This window comes from Embiotoca jacksoni, unplaced genomic scaffold, assembly GCF_022577435.1.
Source record: "Embiotoca jacksoni isolate LCO1_2020_lvr unplaced genomic scaffold, fEmbJac1.0.p SCAF_40, whole genome shotgun sequence".
Taxonomy (NCBI): Eukaryota; Metazoa; Chordata; class Actinopteri; family Embiotocidae; genus Embiotoca; species Embiotoca jacksoni.
Window position 1 is genome coordinate 154,255 of NW_027185393.1, and position 18,599 is coordinate 172,853.

At 40.3% G+C, this 18,599-nt stretch overlaps 1 protein-coding gene across 1 annotated transcript; it reads left to right on the forward strand.

Annotated features, from left to right (window-relative positions):
• Positions 1-4,812: 4,812 nt before the first annotated feature.
• On the forward strand, positions 4,813-8,883 carry cyp26a1 (cytochrome P450, family 26, subfamily A, polypeptide 1). Its single transcript, XM_069168532.1, has 7 exons — positions 4,813-5,512; positions 5,921-6,145; positions 6,716-6,997; positions 7,301-7,450; positions 7,577-7,711; positions 8,126-8,272; positions 8,385-8,883. Exons 1-7 carry the CDS (start codon positions 5,324-5,326, stop codon positions 8,763-8,765), a joined length of 1,509 nt encoding a protein of 502 aa, XP_069024633.1. The 5' UTR covers positions 4,813-5,323; the 3' UTR covers positions 8,766-8,883.
• Positions 8,884-18,599: the final 9,716 nt, after the last annotated feature.

The following is an 18,599-nucleotide window of genomic DNA, read 5'->3' on the forward strand; positions in this document are numbered from 1 at the left end:
ACCTTGTAAAAAGGAGTCAGGGCAATAGCTTCATAAATATCTTGATTGCACATTGAACAATCAAATTATTTTATCATCCCTCAACATCACCCTAAAAGTTTGTTGAAAAATAAATAGATAAATATAATAACTGGAGCAATAAATACTTAGTTTAAAAATATAACTGTTGAGGTAAGGCTGAACTTAGAAAGGTTTGCCTAAAGAAACAGGCCACTGAATCTCTAGTGCAATATCGTTTTGCAGTAGCAAGTATACGTTTAGTTTGAAACGGTAGACATGAAAAACCACAACATAAAAACAATAATTAATTTGCACGTTGCAGTGCTTGATGCGTCAATCTGTACACTGAGTAAAGTCCAAAGCCTGAGGAATAAAGGAATAAAAGCTGCTTTTACAATTAGGGTGAGCAGAGGGCAACAGTCTGTATGTTGGCTGTAATGTGCTGTTGAACAATCCATTGCAAGAGTCCATTGGTAATGGAGGTAAGGAACAAGCGGCCAGTCCAGAAAGAGGAGGACATTGATACTGATCTTCTTCAAAGGGATGGTTGACGAAGCGGAGAACTTTAGCCAAACCATTAAACACCAGCAATGTTCTCCATGGCGTCTCTAGCTCTCTGGGTTCCGCCGCAGGATATAGCTGTGATACGAGGGTATCAATAAGTTCCATGCATGCTGCTCATGCGCAGCACCGTGATGCGGGAGAAAGATATAACCCTAATGAGTAACTGGTACAAATATATCCTCTCGATCATCATCAGTTCCTGAGTTATACATGCTTTTGTGAGTCGTGGAACGGTTGCGTCTGCCATTGGTTTACGCACCTGAAAGTTGAACAGAGAGCGAACATCAAAGTTTGTGACAAATTATTGAAGTTAGAAGAAATGGCAATAAAGATGACCTATTATCCTTTTCTGTATTTTCTATCATATATCAAGTGCGATGTTACAGTGTCGGATGTTCAAAATAAATGTGGGCCAAATTTGAAATAATGAGGTAAATGTATGTGAAAGTGATTCCTCTGAGAAAAATGTTCAGGCTGTGGACTGCTCAGATTTCTTTATATGGCACCTGATCAGTCTGTCTCTGAAGTTGTTCGAACTCAAAAGGTCTCGCCGTTGCCCCTCAGCAGCCTTCTGGAAGCTGGCCAATCAGAAGAAAGTGGGCTTTTGAGACAGGAACTAACATGGTTTGTTTCAGACAGACTGGGGGGCTGCATAAAGACCTAGTTTAAGTTGAATAAGGATTTGTATTTTGGAACCTTGAATCATGCAAATTTACTCAAGTGGAGTTCCAGAACATTTTTTTAAAAAACAGGAAAGGAACATAATAGGTTCACTTTTAGAATCTCCAGGGTTCAACCTCAGAGGAGTGTGAACATTATCAGTACAATAACTATGTTGGACTACAAGGTACATTTTGTGGAAAGCTGATAAGTTGACCTCTTGTTAGATCTCTTGGAGAGCCTACATGCACTCATTAAATTTCATTGCAATTGGCCAATCAGAATTAAATATATCCAGTCTCCCAAGTGTAGTTTTTGGCAGTGTGGTGATTCATGTGTTTGGACCAGGATGACATCTTTTTTTAAATCAACAGTTGATGTCTGGTCAGATGGAGTCCAGCAGGACATTGTCTGGTTTAGAGTGTATTTATGGAGCAGCATGGGGATATGTGGATATATAGGAATATAGAATATAATAATAATACATTTTCATTTTGAAACAGCGTAATGAATCAGGCAACAAGACGTGACTGATAAACCTAAATCAGGACGTGAATGTGGGTGTCTGCATCAGCGTTTTCATAAGTCTGTTTTAGGAGTCCAGAAATATCATAGTAAGGTGGATGCTAAGTCTTAAAATAGTACAAGTTTTTAAATCGAAAATGTATGTAGCGTTGAAATTCCCTTCAGACGCACACACATGCACACACACACACACACACACGCACACACACACACACACACACACACACACACACACACACACACACACACACACACACACACACACACTGTTTTCTTTATCACACCTGAATACCAGAATCTTGTTTCACACATTCACAGTGATGAGAAAAAGTCGTCCGCTACAGCATGACCACCTGGATCCCCTTTCAACCTTTACATCTCTCACCCACATGTACAAATATTTGTGACACAAGTATCTGTACATTTTACAGTTTTTTAAGTTGCCTATTTACTGCTGAACATCAAATTGTAAGAAAGTTTTAGTTAAATCTAACCTGTCTTTAAAGCCCAGAAACCTGAGAAGTGAGGCTGTAGTATTAGAAGCTCTGTCTTTGTGGTCTGATCTGAATGTACCATTCTGTGAAGTACAATTCATCTTATTTTTTTTTTAATGCAAAGTCGGATGTAATGTTAGCCCTATGTTGGAGACAATGCAGAAGTTAGCTGTGATTTAAAAACCGGATTAGCTGCAACAGCTTTTTTACACAGAGAAAGAACTGGTGTTGTCTGCTGTTTATTTTGCTACACAGTACGTCGGGAAGCAATCGGGACATTGGGAGTATTAAATCCTGAGTGGCGATGTGGAGATGGATGTAGAGCTACATGCAGAGTGTAACGACGATTTAAATTTCATGCAATTTTCAAGTTTATTTTATCTGCACTGCTCCGTCACACAAATGAGGCAACAATATTTTTGGAAAGCGCAAGCCGTTCAGTGTCTTTTTTTTTTTTTTTTTTTTTGCTGTGTCTCTCTGTGATGAACATTTGCTTACACAATTCAACCAGGAAGAAATGGTGGCAATTTGCACACAATTTGAGTCCATGGGGTTCTAAGGGTTAACCCTCCATAATATTGCCTGCTGGTTGTATACCTACACTAACCACTTAAGTTGTAGTTTACATGCACATATGTCCAAAGTCATTTCAATGTTGCTGGAAAGGAGCTATAAATTCTAAAATCTGGATTGTTCACACAAACTTTCAATCCTGACAGCACTGAAGATTTATATAGTCACCACATTTTCTAGACGGACAACCCGGGGTAATGTCAACAATTCATATATCTGGAAATATGGCTTATGGTAACATTCTCAGCCTTTTGCCCCTCGGTTTTGGAGTTGAATAATGGATATAAAATAATATTAATCATTTTATCCGTGGACGTGGGGGTTACAGTGACCTTGAACTTTGACCTTTCACCACCAAACTCTAGTCAGCTCATCCTTGAGGCCAGGTGAATGGCTGTGTAACGTACAGGGACAAATTCTGTGTCGAAAAATCCATGAAATGTTTTCCCAAACTGCCTGTCTTTTTGTATTTGTGATTGAAAACATTGGTTATCTAGCCTCATTTTCATGTAGCAAACAAGACAGATGTAGTGATCTTGTTTGGATACTTCAAAATGGATCTTTAGTGTAGCCAATGACAACATAAATTGTACCAAAAAATTGTCTAAACAAATGCTGTATTTATAAAAATTTTCAGTGGTGAGCAAACTATAATGTAAACGACAGGCTTAACTGATCACCATCGTTTGTCTATCCATAACTGCGTGCATACAATCTAACATTACCATCATCAGATAAAGAAAAAAAGGGAACGAATATAAATTCTATCACTCATCCGATTCTATGACCTGCCCCGATATTTTTACCCTCACTCCTCATGCCTAAACCTCACCGACATATCAGACATTGTAGCTCACAGAATCTCATGCGTCACAGATTTCAGGGTAACACCAAACTGAGGTCAGACATGCCAGGACGCTACAGTGACTCACTATCGCCCCCTAACGTCCAACATGGTGGGCTTTCATTTTTAGTACAAATTACACCTTTAATTGTAATGTTGGCTACAGTTTTAAAACCCACAGATTTCTAAATATAACCCATATTCCCAGATAAACATACAGGGGTCACAAAGGAAAAGTCATTGAATTGTATATACAGGCCATGATTGGAGACTATATATGCAGCCTATATGTGAACGTAATAGCGATAGTTGCCTTCCATTCCCACCAGGGTGAACCTGGGGGCGCCCTCCTTTAAAAAAAAAAAGCGCCAACAGCCAGATCCGTCCATGTAATGTCGCTGTAAAAGCAAGCAGCCAAACTGTCTCACCCCGACTGATCGGTTGGCTCTCTCACACGCGCACACAAACACACACACACACACACACACACACACTCACACACACACACACACACACACACACACACACATACATTAGGCAGGTCGTAAAATATGAGTCCAAATGCAGAGTGAGGATGTGGTGACACGGCTGATGAGCACCTTCTCCGCTCAGTGTTTACTTTGCATGCGCCTGCGTAGCCCGCGGATAACCTTGCGTGCGTTCGTGTGGACGCGCGTCCCTCCGCCCGACTCTGCTGACCCAAGTTTGAACTCTTCGGGAGAGATATCATTTTTTATAACACACACACACACACACACACACACACACACACACACACACACACACACACACACACACATCAAGAGAGAAAGAGGGCAGGTTAAAGTCTTTTTGGAGATTAGGAGGTGGTTCAATGTGAAAACATTTTGATCGAAGCTGCGAGTCAAGCAGAGTTCAGCTGCTTTCCAGCGAGGTGTTAAACATAATTTATCCTCATAGTCAATTTGAACAATTACAGTCCCAGGGATAAAGCTGCCAGTGTCATACGGTTTGGCACGCAGCCTACAAAAATATAATTTGTATCCGGTTAAAATGCAATTGTAAGCAGAAGCTATGCAATACGATACAAACAAAATTAATAAAATAAAACGCAGGCTTAACTTTGAATGACACCAGTGAGACCCACAGGGAGAGGGATTAACGTCCCCATTTCCATTATCTGAAGCTCCCTTAAAGTGTTGCTTAAATATTTTTGCTCTTAATTGCAGGCCGCCCTGCAGGCATGGTCACTGATCCTACAAACAGGGGCTTAAGCCAAGGTAATGAGTGTGTAAACTAGCTGCCTTATTGCCAACAAAGGCGTCTTGGGATGCGCCTCTATTGTCTGGGAGGGAATCATCACCTTTTCTCAGTGAAATCCGCTGGGATTGTCTGCGTGCAACAGGAGGTAGGGATTTAAGATGCGGTTTTAGGAACAAATGGTGAGGAAAAGTCAGCCAATACAGGCCGGAGGCGGGGCCGAGCAACACCCACAATTAAAGATGAACTTTGTGTGAACTAATTTATCTGAGGGAGGAGATGGCAACAGGCTGGCTGCAGTCCTGTGGCAGCCCATATAAGCGCTGGACGCGCAGCGCACAGTCTCAGTAGCTGCCAGAGCTCCACCTGGATCGGTACACCGCCCCAGTTTTAGACACCGCCTGAGACAGAAAGCCGTTGCAGCATGGCTGTGAGCACACTGCTGGCCACCCTCCTGTGCACCATCGTCCTCCCTGTCCTTCTGTTCCTGGTGGCAGTGAAGCTGTGGGAGGTTTACATGATCCGAGGCAGAGACCCCAGCTGCCCCAGCCCGCTGCCCCCCGGATCCATGGGCATCCCTTTCATTGGGGAGACGCTGCAGCTCATCCTCAAGGTAGTCTACTGTTAAATGCTGATTTATACTTTCACTTGAAAACACTTTATGATGGCCCAGACACTGTGAGGAGATGTGATTTTAACTTTTATTTATCTATTTTTCATTGTTGACATCTTGGTAAAATAATAACATTCTATTGTTTTTGGCTTACACACCTTATGGCACCTGCAAGGTTGAGCTTGTAAATATAAGTAAATATGCTGTAGACTTGTAAATATAAGTAAATATGCTGTAGTGTTGTTGTTTTTTTTAACGTTATCATTATTTAATTAAAAAAACATGTAGACAAATGTAGACATTACTTTTCTTTCTTTTTTTGCATTACCATGTGTATGATCTCCAGAGCTTGTGACAGTGTCTGATTATTTATCATTTGGTACCGGTTTTGTGTTTTTGTTTTTGAAGAGACGAAAGTTTCTGCGGATGAAACGGCAGAAGTACGGTTACATCTACCGCACACACCTCTTCGGAAACCCCACGGTGCGCGTGACCGGCGCGGACAACGTCAGGCAGATTCTACTGGGGGAGCACAGGCTCGTGTCCGTGCAGTGGCCAGCTTCTGTGCGCGCCATCTTAGGCTCCGACACGCTCTCTAACGTGCACGGAGCCCAGCACAAGACCAAGAAAAAGGTAAACTGGGATGGCATTTGAAATTCTCCTTCACAGGAACGTGGAGCATCAGTAACAATCACGTGGACTAAAATATATTTTTAGGCCTTTGTTTGATCTGTCCAAAATATTAACTTTGAATAAACTGCTTCTTTTTTTTACTACATCTCCTGTCCAGAAAGATAAACAAGGAAACTCCAGACCAATCAAATCTATGTAGCTACAATTTACAATTGCTTTTTTTTTTTTTAAGTTTTACTTTGGTCTGCTTAAAGTAAATCCAAATCCGATCTTTTATTTATCAGTAAGAAATGAGACCAGAATTCTCTATTATGTTTTACTTGCTTGAAATTTCACAAAAGTTTGCATCAGGGAGATAAGTTGATTTGCACTCTAACAGGCTGAAATCTTCTTAATACACTGCCGTATTGTGTAACGAAAATAAACGGAATGATTTCTGTTGGAGATTTTTGCAGTCTGTACTTTCTTGCACTACAATTGTGATAACTTGTGATAAACTGAGATTTGGCTGAAATGGATGGATGTGCTCGGATAAATCTAACCCTTCGTCATTTTTCTGTGCTCCTCCAGGCCATCATGCGGGCCTTCTCCAGGGAGGCTCTGGAGTTTTACATCCCGGTCATCCATGAGGAGGTGCGGACTGCGGTGAAGGAGTGGCTGGCGAGGGACTCCTGCGTCCTCGTCTACCCAGAGATGAAGCGGCTTATGTTCTGTATTGCCATGAGGATCCTGTTGGGCTTTGAGCCGGAACAGATCAAGACCGATGAACAGCAGCTCGTCGAAGCTTTTGAGGAAATGATAAAAAATCTTTTCTCCTTGCCTATCGACGTACCTTTCAGCGGACTGTACAGGGTAAGAGAAACTGAAAATTGTCATTAAATCGGGTCCCTTTTTAAGTGTCAGCATGTGATGTCAATGTAAAACTCTGGTATAGTCCTTTAATTCAAAAGAAGCCCATCACATGAGGCAAACAGCAAAGTGAAATGGTTGAAGTAATGTGCTTGGATATACATTCACAGTTTTGAATTCATCTACTAAACCTTTGGTCTCTCCCCTTTTCTGACGTTTGCTCTTTCCTTCTACATTTCCACCTTCCTTCTATCCTTCACTCCTTTTTCCATCTGCACTCCTCCTGCCATTCTTCTCGTCCTCCAGGGTCTGAAGGCGAGGAACTTCATCCACTCCAAGATAGAGGAGAACATCAAGAAAAAGCTGCAGGAGTCCGAGAAGGAGCCGAGACACAGAGATGCCCTGCAGCAGCTCATAGACAGCAGCAAGAAGAACGGGGAGTCCCTCAGCATGGAGGTAACGAAGACGTTACATCGTATTGCTGTATCTGAAAAAAATAAAATTTATGTTTTCTATCCTTACAAGCCATTGTTTTGGTTCTGGGCCTAAAATAATCCTATGTCTTGACTTTTCTGTTTCTAGGCCATCAAAGAGTCTGCTACAGAGCTGTTGTTTGGGGGCCATGAAACCACAGCCAGCACAGCCACCTCCCTGGTCATGTTCCTGGGTCTCAACCCCGAAGTAGTAGATAAACTGAGGCAAGAACTGATGAACAAGGTAACTACACTGTAAAATGTAACAGCTATAAACTTTTATTTTCACTTATGGCATGTTAAACTGTGAATCAGGAGGATGTTGAAGCTATGCCACATGAACAGGGCTCAGTTGCTCAGATCAACATGGGCTTTCCCTGTTTCTTTTTTCGTCGTGTGCCATGAGTTACTGAATAAATAGGCTCGTTTGAACTTGGAAAACCAGCAGATTTAACGAGCTAACCTCTAGTAAATGAGTAAAGCATGAATAGATGTATTGTTTTCAGCTGTCTTTTAACATTTTGCACTAGGTTTTAGAATATTTCATAGCACAATCTGTTATGGATTGACTCAAACAAGTCTGACATCGACAACCAATACAATCCCAGCTAGGTGCCTCCTGCTTCTCCTCATGCTCCTATTTCTCTCTTATGTTCAGGAAGAGCAGGGAATGGACCTCCAGAATTTGAACATTGAGTCTTTGGAACAGTTGAAATACACCGGCTGTATCATCAAAGAGACTCTGAGGATCAACCCTCCCGTCCCTGGAGGTTTCAGAGTGGCACTCAAGACCTTTGAACTCAATGTAAGCAAACAAAGTGAAGTCTCTTTGAAGTAAATACATTTTTTAAAAAATGGGAGATTTCAGAAACACAATGCAAAACCTGCTCACTGATAATTTTCCCTTTCCACCTCAGGGGTACCAGATTCCCAAAGGCTGGAACGTTATCTACAGTATCTGTGACACCCACGATGTGGCAGAGATCTTCCCCAACAAAGAAGACTTCCAGCCGGAGCGCTTCATGACCAAACCCTCCGCAGACTCCTCCAGGTTTCAGTACATTCCGTTCGGTGGCGGCTCCAGGATGTGCGTGGGGAAAGAATTTGCCAAGGTTCTGCTAAAGATCTTCCTGGTGGAAATGGTCACAAAGTGCCACTGGACTCTATTAAATGGGCTGCCAACCATGAAAACAGGACCTACTGTTTATCCTGTGGACAATCTGCCAACCAAGTTCACCAGTTATGTACAAAAGGAAACTGAGATAAAGAGGGGTTGTGTTAAAAGTACCGTCGAGTGAAATATGAGGTTTTACCCCAAAAGTCTCAAATCAGGTGCTTTTCATGAGGTTTTGGATTTCTGTGGCTCTTTGGAAAGTTATCGTTGGCTCCATCAGAAAATGTGTTTTCCTCTGGGCTTATGTCAAAGTGTTTTTTTTATATATATTGTACATATTGTAGATTACTTAAGAATGTATTTTACAATTTATATTATGGTTTTAATAAAATGGATTTGTATATATTCCTTTTTTTCTGGAGTTATGAACAAACTAAAATGGAGGCACTATATACACTAATCACTTCTGAGGAGTATCTATAGGATTGTGTACATATGTAATGTAGAGTCTGTTTATATAACTCTGTCTTACCTCTACTTATTTAAGTGACTTATGTTATATTGTATGGGCTTTTTATTTAATAAAACTGTTTTGCAGAGAACCTTTACGTTTATTTGTATTTACTCTATGACCACACCTTACTATGCTGATATGCAGTTGGTCCTTTGCTGCTAAAACTGCTCCGACCCATCAAGACATGGGCCCTTGAAGACCTGAAGGTGCCCCGATACAAAGCTATCAGCAGCAGATGCTGTATGATGTGTCTTGTCCTGCATGTACCCCAACAACTCGTTGTCAGAAATGCTGAGATGAAAAAGTGGCTGATCCCTAGAGGTGCCATTCGTATTCCACGAGCACATACCATTTGTTATTGGCAAGTGCCACAACAGTCCTACCACTTTAAAAGCAGCACCTTCTGTTAGGAAATTATATGAGCTGGTAGAATACAAGCAGCATACCACTGGGAATCAGCGACTGCACCATCAGTGGCACACCATCAGCCACTTTTTGTTTTTTGTGTCAAGATCTGGGAGAGACACTGAGGCAAGGCTAACTGTAGGGACCAAGGGGAAGGTAAAAACAAAAACGCAGACAACCACCACCTCTAAATCTAATTGACACTTAACTGGTGTAATTATTTGTTTAAATAATGAAAGATTGGTTTTAAGGGGAGTTGTTCTCTGGAACCATTTCTGATTTACTAAGAGTGCATCTATCCATTCAGCACTCAGGTGCAGCATCTCCAGGTCTGGAGAGAGTTACTAGATATAGTTAAGGAGGACCCAAACCCAAAACCTGGGAGTAGCAGCTCTGTACATCGTTACAGCCCATCTCTGTGTTCCAGCTAAAATCATAAATGCGGTTTTTTTTCTCTCTGTTTCAAGAAACTGTGTTTTTAGAGGGGAGACTGAACTTTGTTGAAACTCTGACATATTGGTAACTACATTTGATTTTGGGCAACTTTTCAAATCTAAACTTAAGGTTTCATTGAAAATGTTTAATTGTAAATACATGTTTAATAGGGTACTCGTTATGCTCTGTAATCACAATTTACTTCAAACAGAATTTAATAACAGAAAATAATGAGTGCAAATAAGTTGTTGGTGAGCTGTGTGATTATGATTGTAAATAATAAGATAAAGAGAGCTTTATATGGTTTATTTGAAAACTCCAGGTAAAGCTTGCTGATGACAGTTAATGTATTTGCTATGTACACAGAGACCGTGGGTGGTCCCAAGACACTCAGACAGGTCATTATCCTCACAGAATCAATACATTGTGAGGAGAGGAGAAAGAAACATCGGAGAGATCTGGAATTCGTAAGAAAGAAAGCAAAGCAGAGCACTGATGACCCTGGCAGATGAACAGGCGGAGGGTGAAACAGAGTTCATACTGATCGGTTCAGTTTCAGGGCGCTCAGTCAAGCCCTCCACTGGAAAGACGGAAGTAGGCCTGAAACATGGATTCATGACTACTGCAGGGTCAAAGATAAGATTATTTCATCACATTTAGGACAACAGTTAATGGATTACCGTTGAAGTGTGTTTATGAGGTAAGGTTTGAAAGTAGCAGGTAAAAATCAGGAGCTGTCTTCAGATAGGAAACTTTATTCAAAGAATGGGTATTTATTGGGCAGGGAGATCAGCTGAACACCATCTTCCTGTCATATGTCTATTAAGGCCTTCCTGCCCTGCTCACCTGATTGTTCTTGTTTTCTGTGCCTCCATCCCTCCTTTTCCTTTTCCATCTCTTTTTTCCCCTATCATCTCTCTTAAGTCCTCTACAGGTCAACCAGGCATGGAAGCCATGCTTGATATACATGCTCCATTATCCAAATTAGGATGATGCTGTGCACTTTTCAATTTCAATAAATAATTCAAATGCATCCCATTTGATGGTGTGGTCCCTGCACATGAATTGTCAGATGCCTAAAAAAGTTTTTAAAAAATTGTGAGACCGACTTTAGCCTGATTCAACTGGTATCGGGGGTGAGGAAGACTTGTAGTGATTAATTTATGAAGATTTAGAGTGGTAGATTAATATTGTCTTTCAAGAAATAGGTCAGCATCCTTGGAAATATGGGTGCTTTATGTTAACGTGCATGTCAGACCCCTTTCTCTCCACCAACACTTCCTGTCTTTATCGCCACTATCACTTTCAGTAAAGGTATGCAAATAAATTAAAATACCATTAAAAACATTCTGGGAAATTTGTTTGTTTCTAAGATGGAGCTGGGTTGTGTTGAGCCTAGCAACATCAGTCCTGGAAGCTGGGTAAAACAGGTCCAAAAATATTCCCATCAACAACTCTCACTTAGTTGATTTGTTTATTTATAGATGAACTTAAATATAAAAATGTGCAACAGTGTATCCATCCACCTAGCCCCTTCTTATGTAACATCTCAAGTTACAGTGTGGGTTGCTTGATATTGTCAGAGAGCGCATGTTTTGGTTTGGTTCTGTTCTCAGACAACAATAGCACATTTAAACCTCACGGTGAAAACATTACTTAAACTGTACATGCATTTGTGGATGCGATGACGAACTGTGTTCACAGACAACGGTTTTTGGAAGTGTTCCTGAGCCTATCTAATGATTTCCGCAACAGAATTGTCTGTTTTTAATGCAGTGCTGCTTCAGGGCCCGAAGATTAAAACCAGTCAACATTTTTTTTTTTTTTTCGGCCTTGTCACACATTTCTTCGGATTCTCTGAATCTTTTAATGGGTTTATGTACCCAAATTGAAATCCCCCAAATTTTCAAACATTAATCTTAGATTGTTGCACTATTTAAACCCCCTTACACAACTTGACCAGTCTTTTGTTGCCCCTGTCCCAACTTTTTTGAAACGTGTTGCTGGCATCAAATTAAAAGTGACCATTCATTTTTGATCGAACAATAAGATTTCTCAGTTTCAGCATTTGTTTTGTGGTCTTTGTTTTTATTTTCAATTCCATATGGGTTTACAGGATTTTCAAATTCGGGTTTTAATTTAATTTTACAGTGTCCAAACCTTTTTGGAAACAGGGTTGTAATACTATTATCCTGTCAAAAACTTATGTTGTTGTAGTGTCAAAGTAAAGCCCATTATGTGTTTAATAAGATGATACATCACAGCAAACAATGACACTATATTGTTAATCATAGATTTTGTGTTCAAAAGCTTATATCCTATGATCAACTCTAATCGTTTGCACAGAAAAAAAAACATTAATTATTTCATATTTCTAATTTACAAGGCAACGTATGGGCCTAAAAATATCTGATTCTTATCAGGCACAGTGAAGATGCCTGATAACTTCAGTGGGCAGCTATTTGGACTGATGACCAAGGTCGCTGACAGTCTGCTTATCTCTGCTCATAGCGCCCGCAGTGGAGAAGTCAGTTGAAATCAGCGGGAGTGTTAATTCCTCAATCTTCGTTTGCAGGGCGTCTGCTGTTCCCACCACCCCTGCTGTGGAGTCACAGTAGTGCCCAATAACAGATGCTAATGACATCGTTAGCATGGTTGTTTGTGACTCACTGTGATTCAAAATTTGAGAGACTGGTAACAAGATCAGCAGGTCAGATAGAGTTCAGCGCCCTCGGAGAGCTCCCTAAAACATCAATTCATTAATTGCAACTTTTATCAGGCGGTATCCAAGTGGTCCTTCTGCTTTTAGAAATAAAAAAAAAATGTTGCTGGAATATTGTGTCGAATGGAGAACAGACAAAGGAAAGAAAAATGCAAAAGAACAAATTACTCTGATTAAAGACTTATTTAATTGAAAGAGCTCAGCTGAACAGGTCAGGAGTTGATGGTCACACCATTTAATTATGATTTCAGTTGTTTTTCACAATCTTCCTCCTTCCTTAAACCTTGTTTTAGTCCCAGTAGCACTCGGGGCCTTTTAATCAAATCTTAAATGGATTCAGAAGAAAGCACATTACAATAAATATGTAATGAAAAGATCAAATTTTTCCAGTGTTTGACATGCAGTTCTCTGTGAGCATGCTAACTTAATGTTGTTTTAAACCAATCTTTACTTGTTTGAATGCCATCTCTTCTGCCTCAACTAATGATGTTATACAATGTGAGCAGGGGACAAACTTACACTAAGCAGGGACCTCATTTATAACCGATTAGTATGCACAAAACAGGCCCGAAAAGAGGTGCCCATGCCAAAGTTGGGAGGTATAAAACATGCATGCATACGGAAACTCTGACCCATGTGTATGGACATTTAGGTGACAGGGGAAACTGGCGATGCAGATAGTAGGTTGATGAGATTGCCAGATTGTAAAAATAGGACACCTTTATTGTCCTTGTATCGCAATTAGAAGTGCACCTCAGGTTGGTGCTTAGTTTGAAAAATAACATACAACCTCGCTTCCCAAAAAGTTGGGATGCTGTGTAAAATGTAAATAAAAACAGAATGCAATGTTTTGCAAATCATGTAAACCCACATTTCATTTGAAATAGACCAACGACAACATATCAAATGTTGAAACTGAGAATATTGTTTTCCTGGGCCTTTTTATGTGAAGTTTGCATGTTCTCCCTGTGCCTGCGTGGGTTCTCTCCAGGTTCTCTAGATTCCTCCCACCATCCAAAAACATGTGTCTCAGGTTAATTGGTGGTTCTACAAATTGCCTTTAGGTGTGAATGAGAGCATGAATGGTCTTTGTTTCTGTCTATCTTTATGTGTTGGCCCTGTGGTAGACTGGCGACCTGTCCAGGGTCTACGCTGCCCTCGCACAAACTGTGCCGGGATAGGCTCCAGCCCCCCCCGTGACCCTGTTCAGGGTAAAGCGGGTATAGATAAAGGATAATGGCAGCAACACATCTCCAAAAATTTGGGTCAGGGGCAAAAAAAGACAGGAAAAGTTGTGAAATGCAAAAAGAAACACTCTCACAATCTCTTACAATCAGAGTATCCCAGATAGGCAGAGTCTCTGAGGAGTGAAGATGGGCAGGGGTTCGTCACTCTGTGAAAGATTGCCTGGGAAATAGTGCAACAATCTAAAAATAATGTTCCTCAATGTAAAATTGCAAAGGATTTGGGGATTTTTATCATCTATGGTTCATAATATCATTAAAAGATCCAGAGAAAACAAAGAAACCTCTGTAAGCAAAGGACATAACCAATATCAGAAGGGCCTGATTTTCGGGCTGGCCTTTCCCTAATATAAGGCTTGAATATGAGTCCTAGACTAACTGATTAAATTGTCATCATTGGTTGGAACAATTCAAGATAACATCAAATAGCATTAGATATTTGCAGAACAGTGTCAATAGTTTTTAAAGATACTTTCTTATAATGGACGTGTATTACTAAGTATAGTAGGACTAGTAGTGTAATAGGACTATTTTTCATTGTACATATTATCAACAGTGAATGACTTGTTAGCCTAGATGCTCAGCCAGACCTTGTATTGAAGTTACTAGGTTGGATGAAACTACCTGCTGACTGGAAGGTCAGAGCGCCGGTTCCTTAAACATTATGGCACCTACGGCTGTAGTAGGTTCTCTCTGCCACGATAGTACCTGTGTATTTTTGTCGGGAGTCTACGACCTTTTTTTGCTCCGAGAGCTACTTTGACAAAAATGATAGTGTCTAGGAGCTATTCACGTCGAAGTAACATGCAAGAGTTGTGAGAGTCTCTCTGATGTCTGTCCATGTTTCACGAAGGAGCAGAACTTAACTCTGCCTGTCCCTCCTCTGTTACACCGACACAGTGAGAAAGCAAGGGGGAGCTTGTCCATTTGTTAAATCGTTCATATTGACAGCATTGTTCTCTTGGACAAGTTGAAGAAATAAATAAATAAATGCTAAAATGGTTCATCAAGTATATCTTGGTCCACCCAAGTAAGTCTATGTATGAAAAACACTGCATATTGTTTGAACCTTCAGTGAGCTACTGGAGACCCCTGGTCTAAGTCTTGATGTTGTTACGACAACTAAAAGGCACTTCTTTTTCTTTCTCCGGGTCCCTTGGGTTTCCTGTTTGAGTGTGTGAGTTTATTGTGTGTTGACCAGCATGGGTGTGATCTCCTCCACTCCTGAGACCCTGTACACACCAGGCATTAAAGTCCCATCGGAGTCGTCCTGGCTTGATCGGATCAGCTTTGGTCAGCCTTAAGTATGACAGTTCACACCCGGCATTATCATGCAACCCAAATGTGTTTCAAGTGACTACTTGTCATCAGATATTCCTCCCCCACTCTGTATGCAAATGACACATAGGCTACATCAAGGAAATATACAAGTAGGCTAAATAAGCACAGGAGGAGAGGAGTTAAAGCAACAGGAATTTAACAAAAGGAGACATGTCACTCACTGAAGCCTTATTCTAATGCTCCATCTATTAGAAATATTAAATGTATTTTATGTTTGTAAATGTCTGAAAACACTTCGTTAAGTTTGTAATTCCCAATTTGAAGCGTCAGACCCGATCAGTTTGGATCAGATTTTTTAACTGTTCCAGTGTGTAAAGCTTTGCTGCTGTGGATATATGAACTGCGCAAGCAGGCAGCTGCTCTTCCACAGCCTAATTCAATACCATTACAATAAAGTAAAGTAATAAAGCAATAAAGTATTGCAATTCCATAATACATTTTATTATACTTTTTATTCACTCTTTTTATACTAAACCATGGGAAAAAAAAGTTTAATCATACACTTCTAGAGACTATTTATGTGATGAGTCATATTTCCAAAAACAATGCCCATTACCTGCCAGTCTTTCTGCATTTTGAGTCCCATGCCTTGCTATAAATACTTGGCATATTCACACAGTGCATTTGGGTCTGTGTACCCCCCGCCCCCCAAATTCCACCTATTTACCTTAAAATTCTGACTTTGTTAGTTTTACTGTTTGTTTGTTTGTTTGTTTTTGTTCATATAATTGTACCGTATATGCATAATGAGGAAAAAACAGTATTCCAATCCACTATCTTCTCTACTTATGGTATAAGTCACAATACGGTTGACTTGGACATTTGTTAAGTTACTTTTAACATCAGACAGTAGAGCCATCTGGCACCTTTGTTTTGATCAGCATTGAACTAATTCATTATTAAATATTGTGTACATTATGCCACTCTGCACCTGCAAGAATATCATTTTTGTCATCGTTTTTTTCTGTGCAAGCAGTGGTTGTGCTTTGAATGGGATCTTGGAGCTGGCCACTATAAATGATTTCACAGTTAAATATTAAGCATCACACAGCTACAGAACAACTTCTATCATATTTTTTTTTAAATAAATTGGCCGACAACACAAGTGGAAATGGAAGAAAAGGGGACAGAAAGAATGTTAAAAATGGAAGCAATTTCTTCACACCCATATTTTGACAGATGGTGAAAACCAAGACCAAAGCTGAGAGGAGATTCCGCCTCATTCATCTTCTTATCACAGAAATACAGTCATACTATCACTCACACTGATGCTATGGGATAAGCACACTGGCTGACAGCAATAAAGATTTTTACACGTTTTAGGTTAGGTGTCATCACATATATGACGACAGTTCAAATAGCAAGGGCTTGTTTTCCTGGTAATTGTTAAATGAGCAGCAGTTCATGGCTTCCTTGAACTTTATCTTTGTTTTTGTGAGTGGATGGAAATCTGAACCCGTAGAACTGGTGCGTTCACCATAGGTTACACTATTGATTGTGTGTATGTGCCTGTAAAGTACACCTCTCAATGTGGTTTGAAATCATACTTGAGGTTAACATTTGTGAAGGATTTGTAAACCATATGCAGGTTTCATGATACGTACACAGTTGACCTAAAAGCTCTACAAATATGTTGCTACATTCTATTTGATATTTTTGAACCCTACTTTCTGATTGTCTTAGTACAAGCTAAGGAAAACCTTTTCATCAGCGTTTCATCTTGATCTGTTCTAAGTATTCTCATGGCCTTGACAATATTTGTGCTGCCAAGTGTTTATCATTTACATAACATGATCCTGAGAGCTCAGCTGAAACGAGAGCAGTTGTCTTGGTATCACATGGGGAAATCCTCTCTGTTTCACTGCTGTCAAAGTCCACAGGGATTACAGTGTGCACATTTTCTGAGCTGCCTATTGCCCTCAAACATACTTTTCCAAGTTCAAAAGTTCAGCACAGTTCTGAACTCTGTCGGGGACCAGCAGGGCAAGCGGTCTATTCTTCGGGGGTTAGTCTGTACTTTCAATAACAGCTTTTCCCACTAAGGCTCAGTGAATATTTGGGATACCAGGGGAGTTACAATTTAAGGTCAAAGTGAGGGACACTAATGACTTAACAAAGAGGTCATCCAGGAGGCAGCAACAACACATATGCATGTGCAGCAGTGATAGCTTGATCCCCATGTCAAAATCTCTCTACCCTACATACACAGCAACTGACACACATGGGGGGAGGCAACTGATAAGGATACTCTTTGAGACATACAGTATTTAAAAGTAAAAAGAGTTTATTATCAAGAATATAAATTATAGCAGCATGCACCTTTAGCATGCATATTTTACAATTGTATTTGCAATTAAATTGAAATAAGAAGATGAAATGAGCATGCGCACATTGGCATTGGATTGTCACAAACCTTAATAATGAACAGAATCTCTGACAAAACAAGGGTACTTTAACATCATGGTTTAAGTAAAGACCAGCGCTGAGACGTAGACGCATGTCCTGGCAGGCTGATGAAACAGTAATTTTCTTCTCGCTTCTCTGTGTGTGCAACTGTGTACGTGTATGCATGGAGTTTTGGAGTGAAGTCTAGCAAGTGGTATGTGCAGCAAGGATTCAAGGGTTTACTGTCTGAATTGGGGGTTGTGCGTGGTGGGGGTGGGGGTGGGGGTGTCTCTCAACTGGAGACATCAGGGAGTCTATGCTGGTCTACGAAGCAGGGTGTGGTATTTGAATGTAAATGTTGTCAAGGACACGTTAACGGTATTAGAGGATGAGTGCTGTTTGCGCCTTTCATTTCCTTTTTTTATTGTCTTTTAGATGTTTGATTGATCCTGGGCTCATGAATGTGGGGAATCCTTGTAAAAGTTCAGTTTAGTGACCCTCGTGACCTCCTCACCTGCTGTATCCTGTCCTCTAATTGCTCATTCACCTACCATTAAGCCTAAATCAGAGCGTAAACCATTTTCACAGACCTTTTTCAGAAGAGTTTAAAAGTGATTTTTAGAATTCCCCAATTGATTTTTATTCATTGCAACTACAAAGTTGTAACTCTCGTCTACAAAAAGACTTTCTCTGTACTATGATGTATGAAAGTCAACATTTCCTTGAACCACATATATTTTTAACAATAGAAAAATGTATATTGTTAAAAATGTAAGAATATTTAACATCTGGTTCAATGGTTCTGTTCTGATCCGTGGAAGTCAAATGCTGACATTTTGTCACAGAGATATGCACAAGGTACTCTTTAGCATTTTGTATTGCATATGTGCTGATGGCTCTTTTGTTAAGGTTTGTTTAGATTTAGGAAGAGAACATGGTTTGGGCTAAATGTATCATGGTTGCAATTTAGGT

Bases quoted from the DNA above. Each gene is read 5' to 3' on its own strand.
- cyp26a1 (XM_069168532.1), top strand. From the start codon at position 5,324: ATGGCTGTGAGCACACTGCTGGCCACCCTCCTGTGCACCATCGTCCTC. The intron at 6,146-6,715 runs GTAAACTGGGAT...GTGCTCCTCCAG, and splicing joins AGCACAAGACCAAGAAAAAG to GCCATCATGCGGGCCTTCTC. The intron at 8,273-8,384 runs GTAAGCAAACAA...TTTCCACCTCAG, and splicing joins TCAAGACCTTTGAACTCAAT to GGGTACCAGATTCCCAAAGG.